Below are 11,659 nucleotides of genomic sequence, written 5' to 3' on the forward strand. Positions count from 1 at the left end.
CCCAAATGGGCCTTTGTAATTACAATTTATTTTTTATATGTGAGATGAGAGTCTACAAGAGGAAATGTTATTTACATGATCAGGTTGCACAGATTTCTGGAAATGTAAAATTAGCTTCTAAATCTGTTACTTCTAACTCATATTCTTACCCCAGCAATGGACACGCAATAAAAATATATATTTTTAATTATACAAAGTCATTCAACAAGTAGTTTGATGTTTTCTTGGATGTTCACCTCTATCCTCTTCGTTTCAATATCTACTACTCGTTCTGTTGTATTGTTAGTGCGATTTTGGTGTGGGGATGGTAGGATTCTGTATGTCTTTATTTTTTTGTTTTCATTTAATATGACTAACACCGTTTATTTGTAAAACCGCACAGGAAAGTAAGATCTATAGGGGAGTGTGACATAGCCATTAAAGAACGCGTTTGAAAGAGCTTTAATTTACCAACGTGTAGAGTGACATTTGATTTCAGATTTGTAATATCTATGCCTTGGGTACAGCTCTATATGACATTCATAAGGATCTCACAAACTCTGGACACCTCCCCTTAGACGCAGCACAAGATGCAGGGTGGATTCTTTCTGGATGTTGTAATCAGAAAGACTTCGGCCATCTTCCAGCTGCTTTCCAGCAAAGATCAATCTCTGCTGATCAGGTGGTATACCCTCTTTGTCTTGGATTTTGCATTTAACGTTCTCAATTGTGTCACAAGGTTCCACCTCCAACGTGATGGTCTTGCCAGTCAGGGTTTTCACAAAGATCTGCATGCCACCTCTCAGACGAAGCACAAGATGCAGAGTGGATTCTTTCTGGATATTGTAATCAGCAAGACTTCGTCCATCTTCCAGCTGCTTTCCGGCAAAGATCAATCTTTGCTGATCTGGTGGGATACCCTCTTTGTCTTGGATTTTAGCCTTCACGTTCTCAATAGTGTCACAAGATTCCACCTCCAAGGTGATGGTCTTGCCAGTCAGGGTTTTCACAAAGATCTGCATACCACCTCTCAGGCGAAGCACAAGATGCAGAGTGGATTCTTTCTGGATGTTGTAATCAGAAAGACTTCGGCCATCTTCCAGCTGCTTTCCGGCAAAGATCAATCTCTGCTGATCTGGTGGGATTCCCTCTTTGTCTTGGATTTTAGCCTTCACGTTCTCAATTGTGTCACAAGGTTCCACCTCCAAAGTGATGGTCTTGCCAGTCAGGGTTTTCACAAAGATCTGCATACCACCTCTCAGGCGGAGCACAAGATGCAGAGTGGATTCTTTCTGGATATTGTAATCAGAAAGACTTCGTCCATCTTCCAGCTGCTTTCCGGCAAAGATCAATCTCTGCTGATCTGGTGGGATACCCTCTTTGTCTTGGATTTTGCCTTTAACGTTCTCAATTGTGTCACAAGGTTCCACCTCCAAAGTGATTGTCTTGCCAGTCAGGGTTTTCACAAAGATCTGCATACCACCTCTCAGACGAAGCACAAGATGTAGAGTGGATTCTTTCTGGATATTGTAATCAGAAAGACTTCGTCCATCTTCCAGCTGCTTTCCGGCAAAGATCAATCTCTGCTGATCTGGTGGGATACCCTCTTTGTCTTGGATTTTAGCCTTCACGTTCTCAATTGTGTCACAAGGTTCCACCTCCAAAGTGATGGTCTTGCCAGTCAGGGTTTTCACAAAGATCTGCATACCACCTCTCAGGCGGAGCACAAGATGCAGAGTGGATTCTTTCTGGATGTTGTAATCAGAAAGACTTCGGCCATCTTCCAGCTGCTTTCCGGCAAAGATCAATCTCTGCTGATCTGGTGGGATACCCTCTTTGTCTTGGATTTTGCCTTTAACGTTCTCAATTGTGTCACAAGGTTCCACCTCCAAAGTGATGGTCTTGCCAGTCAGGGTTTTCACAAAGATCTGCATACCACCTCTCAGACGAAGCACAAGATGCAGAGTGGATTCTTTCTGGATGTTGTAATCAGAAAGACTTCGCCCATCTTCCAGCTGCTTTCCGGCAAAGATCAATCTCTGCTGATCTGGTGGGATTCCCTCTTTGTCTTGGATTTTGCCTTTAACGTTCTCAATAGTGTCACAAGGTTCCACCTCCAAAGTGATGGTCTTGCCAGTCAGGGTTTTCACAAAGATCTGCATGTTTAACTGGGAAGGCAAAGCAAAATTAGGAAACATTAATAAGGGTAAACTATGTAAACTAAAACTATGCAAATATTTTATCAAGAAATTCTGAAGTACATTGGTTCTATTTTATTATTTTATTTATTTTTTATTCGTTCTATTCTATGGTTTCTTTCCTTATTTCTTTATTAACTAGCTGAACATTAAGTGACTTTTGCTGTATTGTGTGTCTGTTTTTAAATCTGCTACTGTAAAGCAACCTTTCTGCTCAATGAAACACATTTCATTTACTGTAGTGCCGACGATTATTCTAAAACAAACCTGGGGCAATCTCCAAGAAGACCCAGGTACATGCTGGTTACATGCTGGGTATATGCTGCAACATTTCACACATTTCTGCAGACAGACTAATGGCCCATCGGATTAACAGCGGGGGTCCCCGGCAGTCCCTTTCAAACTGAATGGGACTGTCAGGAACCCCTGCTGTGTTAATCCGATGGGCCATTAGCCTCTGCAGAAATGCCACTGAAATGTACCCAGCATGTACCCAGCATGTACCTGGCTAGTTTAAGGCTAGTTTAAGGCAAGTTTTAGAATACTCGTTGGCTCGTCTGTATGTTGGAAAGTAAAGATCTTACACTACATCGTTTTCCAGTACTGCCTGCCAGAACCTGTTTATAAAAGCATATTCATTTTTATAGTAACATCACAAACATACTTTGATGTAACGCTTATTGAAATTTGAAGACAATAAAGATTGTGTACAATGAGCTGGATATACAGCAGACTGTTAATGTCATTTAACATTTATTTTTTCCATCAGCTTCATGCCCTACATTTCAATCCTGTCCTTAATATTCACCCAGATATAACAATTAAATATATAGTTTCTTCCACAAACTTTTCTATCTTCTAGTTTTGTTTGAAGTGAACTTTAACTACAGGAAAATCATCATAAAACCTTACCTCCTCTTGCTCTTTGGAGTCCAAACCCAACTCTGATCCTGCTGCAGCTCTTTTGTCAGTACAAGACTGGCTGACTGGCACAGCATCTGAGGAGTACAGTATTTATACACCTGTGTGTGACACCACAGACGAACGAACCTGCCCATTCCAAGAATCCACCTCTCTTGCCTTGTCATAGCTAATAAAATATTCAGACGCAGATTTCCCAATAATTCATTGTTAATTACTATAATTATGTATAATTGACTTAATGATAGAATACTGTATGGGACATCTCCCTGTTATTCAATCTGCCAATCAACTCATGTCCGTGTCCTTATAAAAGCCCAGGGTTAAACACTTTTGCATGAAGCAGGACAAGACGTTCCAATTGTTAGGGAATCAGAGGCATTTGAGAGTTCACTGCAAATTCGCACTATGCTGTTTTTTTTGAAGAGCTTCTATGCATTTTCAATTTAATTCCCCTATCTGTGATACATTGAAGCATATTTATCAAAGTCAAAAAAAGAATGGGCATTGTGGACAAAACTGAAAAAAAAAAGTAACCAAACCAAATTTATGAAAGGAAAAATCAAACTAAAAGCAATTGATTTTGTCTCTTGGCTGCAAAACTGGGACAAAACTAGTGCAAAAAACAGCACCAATTCTTTTGCACTGGTTTGTACCCAGGTTTGCAGCCAGGAGACTTTAGTAAGTAACCCCCACAATGTGCTATGGATCAATAGTTAATATTCTTCTTGCTTGTGCCGCTCACATTAGGGGACATGTAGAAATTACCAAAAAGGAGAGCCCGTGCCAGTAATTAAAATACTTTGATGAATTAATTAATAATACTTTGCCTCTTTGATAAAGCGCCTCCACGGCGGGAAAAGCGTCAGAGTTTTTAGTTTGTGTGTCTGTCTATTTGGCTAATATGCCCAATAAATAGTTATTTTTGCCCCCAGCCCTTTGCCCCCCTTTTTTTTTTGCAGTGCTCTACCTTCTACCCCTTTTTATCTTGCATTACTTACCGGTATTGAAGCACGCTTATCCGGTGCATGCAGACGCAGAGCAGCTGTTCCATCATGAGGATTTTCTCCAGAGTTGCCTAGTGGATTCGGTCTAGCCAGTGTGAAGTCGGCACTCCAACCACTTACCTGTACACCACGAGAGGAAGACAGCTGACGGAGACAACCATTGTGGAGGTGTGGATCGCCTGCCTGTTCCCCATCCGCCGCCACACCCTGTACGGATCTCGGCAGCAACATCGCGGCAGGATCGGAAGGCACCGGTGAGACAGCGGGAGGCTCTGTTTACACAGGTCTCTACCATCATCAGCTGGTCTTTTGTTATCCCGGGTGACCATCCCGCAGTCCGAGAGAGGAGGGGGACCTCCCTCTGAGCTCCGTCTATCTGGGGGAGTGAACCAACAAGCCGGCTTGAGGGCTATCCCGACGGAGTTCAGGTGAGGTGGTGGCTGCACCGGCTTCACACACACCATCGGCTACTATTTACGGGACACTTGCTTATTATTTATGCATACCGCTTTCTGATATCACACTTGTATATTATACATTGGACACCGCAGTATTTGTTAGCATCAGCCTGGGGGTCCTTCCCCCTTTTTTTCTCGTGCCAGTAATTAGGCAAACTGCTGAAAGATTGGTGACAGTTTCCCAGAGTTTCCCAGAGCGTTTTACTAAAGGTTTTCCCTTCGCATACTTGAAAACGAGAGGTAACTTTCAGTGTATTACTTCCTGGTAAAACATTTTATAAATAAACATTTTTTTATTGACAGAACAAATGATGATGTGGTGCTTCTTAATATTATGACTATGGACACTTTTTACCACCAGCTTTTAGCTGCGTTAGAAAATTGACACAGAAGGAACAGGATGAACCTCTTAGACAAGGGTCTTGACACAGGGTCATAGCTTGCAGTTGACGTGCGTTCCCATTAAGAGGCATTAATTGGTCCTCCCGGTGGCAGAAATGCCAATAAGCGTCAACTGTACGGTCGGGCCGATGTTGAAGTCCCAAGAAGACATTTGGTAGGCTGGAGGTGACAACTGTGCCTTCGTGCTGGCTTTATCCGCTGCGTCCACTTCCTGGGGCTCCGGCCGGATGTCCAGGAAGTGGACGCAGCGGATGACATCACTTCCGGTTTTCACTGGAACGCATCTGTGACACGCACGCCACGGCAGAGGGGAAGCTGAGCTACTATCTATCCGGCTGCTGAGATCCACTGCGATCGAAATGCTTTTTTATTACTGAAACCATGTGAGTGTAATATTATCCACTTACCTTTTATAAACTTTATATACGGTCTGCACTATGTCCAGTCTTATATTTTACTAAGGTCCTTGGGAGCCCATGTACCGGGGAAATATTGATTTCTGGATCTTCTGATCGCTCCGTGACATCTATAGCATCCAAAGATACCTTTATGTGTCCTCAATTTTCTCACGTTTGTGAGTATTTATTAGAGAGACAAGTCACCATATTCTGACCTTATTACAAACAATATTGCACTATCAATATATTTTTTGTCTTCACATATATTGCGCTTCCCGGAGACCCATTTCCTTCCAATAATTACTGGGAAGTCAGACATGTCAGTTTGTGGTACACCATACATTCAGATTACTAGTTAATCTGTAGTCTAATTATTAGATTCTCAATATCTGTCTTGATGAATGAAAGATAGTAGTCACTTGACATTAGTTACATGTTCACTGAAAAGTTACAATATTATCACACATGACAAACCACTTCAAACGTCCATCCATTTGAGGCAATGTGCATACTGTCAGATATACTAAAGTATGACTTCCACGTGGATGGCATTTATATGGTTGAGAAAACAGAGAAGGGGGGGAGCAGAGGTTAGCAGTAAAATATCTTTAAACTCCTAATTAGAGCCTACAAATGTTCCCACCCTCAATTACATAAAAGAGGGTGAGACTTGGAAACCAGCAGTGAGGGGGTTAAAAATATATAAATCAATACACTACTTACACGGCCATGTGTAAGTACAGGATCATAAAGGGTTCTTGTCAAGTGTAGCCTCTTTAGTAGAGTCCTCTATTCATCCATATCTGTCTGGTAACCCGTTTTCTGATGGCTGGATGACGTCACTTCCATGGGTCTATGTAGGGATAGTCCGTGTCAGCAACACAAAGGATCCAGCTTGACTCTAGCAAGCTCTAGTACTTCGCCTCCGCGTCCGGTGTGAAGAAAGCTGCTCAGCTAGAGAAAGTGCGTGTCGCTGAATCACTACGGAAGCCTCCTTGTGACTGTCCAAGAACGAAGATAGAGCAACGCGTTTCGCCGTTTAAACGGCTTCCTCAGGATCCTCAGGATCCTTTGTGTTGCTGACACGGACTATCCCTACGGCGTAGCACGCGGCCGCACTATAGAACGGCCCTTATATGTATTGTAGTTTGAAACTGTACAAGGTTGAGGATGTATATTGTTTGATGTAATTCAATACATTTCCTCCATCAATGTGGCTGGCAAGTAAGAAAGTGGCTATTTTCATTTTTTACATGTGATGCTGATGTCTTAGAATAGATACAGGCTTAAAACCGCCACCATCTATGTGGTGGTAGAATAATTTTAGATAGGAGGGAAACGATCCATTCATTGTTGGTTCGCTCTGTGTGTGAAATACTGTACAATAGCTTACAAGCTCCGGGATCCAGGCATTCCAGCTTTAACATGACGGCAAGAGAATCACTTGGAAATTGTGTTAAGGTTTTCAAGACACTTTGCTCCATTTTAGCCTGCTTATTGTACAGTACCATTTTACCCTGCTTATTGTACAGTACCATTTTACCCTGCTTATTGTACAGTACCATTTTACCCTGCTTATTGTCAGCAAATGAAAGATAGCCTATTGACCCCAAGAGTGGAACTTTAGCCCATCAGGTTTAACGAGCGCAGGTCACTGTGCTGAATCATTTGCCAATTAATTACTGTAAATGGGACGCAGTCTCAATCCTGCAGGTAATTTTAGTTTTGTGTGGGTGTTGTTACGACTATATCCTGGGTGTATGGGATGACACAGCTCAATGATATGAGGAAATTTGGCTGTTGAATTGCATATGTTCATGCTCATTGCTCTCCAACCTGTTTTCCAGCTCCCAAATGCAGACAGAACTATATGGAACAGCTTGTAAGTGTCTTTGTGTGTTGTGTTCTCCCTGACGTTTACACAGAAAAAGCCTGCCATTCCAGTGAGAATTGTTTGAAACAGAAATAGACGGTTATTTAGCACAATGTCATGACCTTAAAATCTAGTTCTGCTTTAGACCAGTTTTGGCCCAACTGTGCAATTGAGAGATGTTGGCCCCTGTTCAATATTATGTTAATCTGTCTTCTCCTTTGCTCTTGAGGATTTCAGCCCCATCCAAATAATACATGTCCCCCAAAGATGACGTTTCAGTCATGTATCAAATGTCAGTTGCTTTATGTGTCGAAGTCTCTGGAGGTTGTTTACTGGAGTATTTGGGATAAAACCAGTGCACAAAATGGTACCAGATTTATTACAAGAAACACTCCAATAGGATTACAATATTTCCCAGCGTCTCCTGGCTGTAAAACTGGGGAAATAAACTTTCTTATGGAAAACAATGGGAGTTTCCTGATTGATAAATCTGGTGCAGTGTTTTTGTACCCGGTTTGCCTTGGTTTTGTAGCAGGGACATTCTCATAAATGATACCCTTAATGCTTTCAAGTGTAGTGCCACCAAAGTGCACAGTGCTTTAATATACAGCATTTCACAAGTGTGCTAAACGGGTTAAATAATGGGAATTACGGAGTCCCTCCCTGCCAGACAGATCTTACAAACTAAATGGAATAATAAGCGACTTCCAGAATACAATAGGAGTAAGTGCGGTATAGAACATATTTGAGAGGGCATTTAAGTGCAACTGGATTAAGGAGTGCAGCAGGTAAAAATTGTGAAAAGAATCAGTGATGAATACCATTATACATTAATACAAAGAGGAGTCTTTGCATCAGCTTACCTCTGTAAAAGATCACTTTGGCTTCTGTAATGGGAGAACCCAATTCAATTCTTTATTTACTAAATTCTACTGACTGCAAAACTAGGGGGGAATAAAACAGGGTAAAATAATTTATCATAGGCAACCAAAGCAGAGCACGACCTTGTTGGGTTATTAAAGTGAAACTTTAGATCATATTACCCTAGGAAAGTACCCAGAGAGACAGATCCGCTGGTGATTTCCAGCATACTCTACGTGTTTCAGAAGAAAAATCCTCCTTTTATTCATATCACGAAAAGGGGAACTTTCTGGACACTTTTTTCATATGGTTTACAAAATATTTGGAATGTATGTCTCTCAAAAACCAGATACACAAACATAATTTGACAAAGAATGCATTCATAGCCTTAGATGTAAATACATATGTAGTTTTAGAAGGAGTCCACAATGGAATACTTGAAAGAGTTGGAAGAAATTCTACTGAAAAGTAATAGCTTGAGCTTTATTAATAAAGTAGAGTTTGACTTTTTTTTTCAACAAACATCCTAGAATTTCCATATTCTATTTCCTGCCAAAGATCCATAAGGACTTGAAATCGCAACCCAATAGACCCATCATCTCGGGTATTCAATCAGCTACCTCAAATTTGTCACAACACTGTATAATGACTACTTCCTACATAGGAATGTGGTCACTCTCCCTTCCATATCTAAGGGATGCATCACATACATTGAATATTTTGGTAATGTGGAATGATGACTATTTTGGGGTTACTTGTGACGTGTCATCCTTTTACACTAGTATTAACCACACACAGGGCTGTGGGGCAGTAAGGAATATCTTATCCAGAGATAAAGAAATGTGGGTGGAACAAATAGATTTCATTTGGGATGGAATTACATTATTTAACAGTCATAATTATTTTTTGTTTAATGATCAGTTTTTCTTGCAGTTTTATCGTGCCGCCATGGGAACCAGGTTCTCACCAAGTTACGCAAATGTTTGATTATATGAGGTTGTGGGAGGCGGATTCCATCTTTTCCAATAGCAAGCGAGGCGCGAACCTGATCCAAAGCGGCGCTACATTGATGATACAACTTTCATTGGGAGTGGAAAGGAGGATAGTCTGGGAGATTTTAAAAATTATTAAATAAAAAATATTTTAATCTAAAATTCCCCTCTAATCAAAGTAAAGAGAAAATCTCATTTTTAGACCCGGAACTTTACATTGAAGAAAATAAAAATAACAAAAAGGCCTATTTTAAATCTGCAGACAACAATAATTATGTTCTAAATTCTAGCTGTCATAACTGAAATTAGATTAAAGAGGCATTTCCTCTTGCCCGATTTTGTGTCTTTTTTATTTGTTTTAATAATTGCCGCAGCTTCTTGCCTTTACGGCAAAGCAGTTATCTAAGCTGCTGATCGATCCTTTCTCCCGTGATCAATCTGTGAAGTTCTTGCTTCTTAGGTCACGCAATATGGCCGCCTATTTCAAAAGTGATATAGCTTCCTAAATAGTTGCTTAAGCAACCCCAGGAAGCTTAATACATTTACAATGCAGTACGTTTTATCTGATTTTTTTTAACCCCCTAGGATTTTGAATGAAATTCTGCTTTAAGAACATTCCATATGGACAATTTAGAAGACAAGAGAAAGTGCTCTGAAAATTATGTCTATTCAGAACAGGCTGCTATAACATAGATTGAGGGAAAGAGAATATGATAAAGTTTCATTGGCAGTTGCTAAGAACAAAGCAGGACATTTCGTTAGGAATCTCTTCTAGTGGACACTAAGGCTAAGGCCCCGCTGCCTCAGACCACGCACCCGCACTGCAGACAGGCGGCACGTGGAGAGGCACTTGACCGCTATCTGCGGTCTGTAGGGAGCAGGAGCTGGAGCGGGGGGCGTGGCCAAAATGGGTCGGGTGGGCGCGGCAATGACGTCGGGGGGCGGGGCCATCACAGTGTGTCAGGGGGTTCCCTCCCCCGCCTCCCCTCTCCCTGCTCCTTGAAGCCTCCCTGAAGAGAGAGTCTGTGGGAGGGAGCAGGGGGGCTCTCTTGGTGCTGCAGCTGCAGTTGCTTTCCCTGCTCCCCGAAGCCTCCCTGAGGAGAGAGTCTGTGGGAGGGAGCAGCGGGGCTCCCTTGGTGCTGCAGCTGCAGTTGCTTTCCCTGCTCCCCGAAGCCTCCCTGAGGAGGGAGTTTGTGGGAGGGAGCAGGAGGGCTCCCTTGGTGCTGCAGCTGCAGTTGCTTTCCCTGCTCCCTGAATCCTCTCTGAGGAGAGAGTCTGTGGGAGGGAGCAGGGGGGCTCCCTTGGTGCTGCAGCTGCAGTTGCTTTCCCTGCTCCCCGAAGCCTTCCTGAGGAGGGAGTCTGTGGGAGGGAGCAGAAGGGCTCCCTTGGTGCTGGTGCTGCAGCTGCTTCCCCGCTTCCCGAAGCCCTCCCCTCCTCCTCTCCGAAGCCCTCCCCTCTTCCTCTCAGAAGCCCTCCCCTCCTCCTCTCCGAAGCCCTCCTCTCCTCATTGGCTCACAGCCACACCACGTGACGCGTCGCCGCTTGGGATTATAATTCTCTTGCATCCCCTGGCGGCTGACACGTCACAGCGTGTAGTGAGCCGTGCAGGGACGAGGGACTGGGACCTGCTCGGGAGGACACCATCACATGGGGAGTAGCACGCACACGCGGTCGAGCGCGCCGCCGGACGCAGCAGAACCAAAGCCTAAGAAAAAGAAAGATTTGAAAGAATTTCATCCCTTTTATCACTCAGTTCCATTAAGAGATCTGATAGATCAGGAGAATACTTATACGACATTTGAAGTATTCGCAAATAAGATAACATTGTAGGTGATTCCTATCCTATAAGTGCTATTTACGAGAACACCGAATTTGAAATCAAAGTTAGCTCCTAGTATAATTAATGGCAGTGATTAAAAATAGATTGAACAATATGGTTGGCTATTAAACCCAAAAGTTTTTTAAGTGCTCGGATGCAAGGCCTGTAGATTCAGGAAAGGCAAGGCTGATGTTTTTCTGTCTAATAGTAAGGAGAGAAATGCAAAAATACTATGTTTTATCAATTGTAAAATTGATCATGTGGTGTATCTCCTGGAAAGTACTTGTGAACTTGAGTACATGGGTCATACTACCAGATCACTGAGTGTTAGAACACATACGTATCATTGTAAAAGGTCTCTCTAGAGTCCCACAGTGTCCCGAGCCATTTCAGATGTCCCCACGGTTCTTATCCTTCTGAACTGAAATACATAGGTATCGATCACATTCAGCATACCTGTAGCTGGAAGGAGCAAACAGGGTTCAGCATTTGTCCCAGAATGAGACATGCTAGAAATACAAGCTGGGAAGTCAGAACCTTCCAACCCTCAGGGCTTAATGTTGATATCAACCTGAATTCGTTTATAAAATGATCTTTTTTATTTGTAATTATCTGTTTAGAAATGCTTAGTTCTGGGTGGATTTCTTCTATTTTGCGTTCTGGATACAGTTTATTTAAATTTTTTGATCTATTTCCACTTTTGATTTTTCCATTTTTGTTATTATTTTGATCATTTTTATTCTCTATTTCG

General features: G+C 42.3%; 1 protein-coding gene across 1 annotated transcript; it reads right to left on the reverse strand.

Annotated features, from left to right (window-relative positions):
* Window positions 1–365: 365 nt before the first annotated feature.
* On the reverse strand, window positions 366–3,167 carry LOC142483021 (polyubiquitin-C-like). The gene is made up of 2 exons (XM_075583118.1): window positions 3,090–3,167; window positions 366–2,147 (listed from the first exon to the last, which is right to left on the reverse strand). Exon 2 carries the CDS (start codon window positions 2,139–2,141, stop codon window positions 531–533), a length of 1,611 nt encoding a protein of 536 aa, XP_075439233.1. The 5' UTR covers window positions 2,142–2,147; window positions 3,090–3,167; the 3' UTR covers window positions 366–530.
* Between the last annotated feature and the right edge of the window lie 8,492 nt (window positions 3,168–11,659).

The sequence above is a fragment of the Ascaphus truei genome, unplaced genomic scaffold (genome assembly GCF_040206685.1).
Source record: "Ascaphus truei isolate aAscTru1 unplaced genomic scaffold, aAscTru1.hap1 HAP1_SCAFFOLD_2877, whole genome shotgun sequence".
NCBI classification, from domain to species: Eukaryota; Metazoa; Chordata; class Amphibia; order Anura; family Ascaphidae; genus Ascaphus; species Ascaphus truei.

Bases quoted from the DNA above. Each gene is read 5' to 3' on its own strand.
- LOC142483021 (XM_075583118.1), bottom strand. From the start codon at position 2,141: ATGCAGATCTTTGTGAAAACCCTGACTGGCAAGACCATCACTTTGGAG.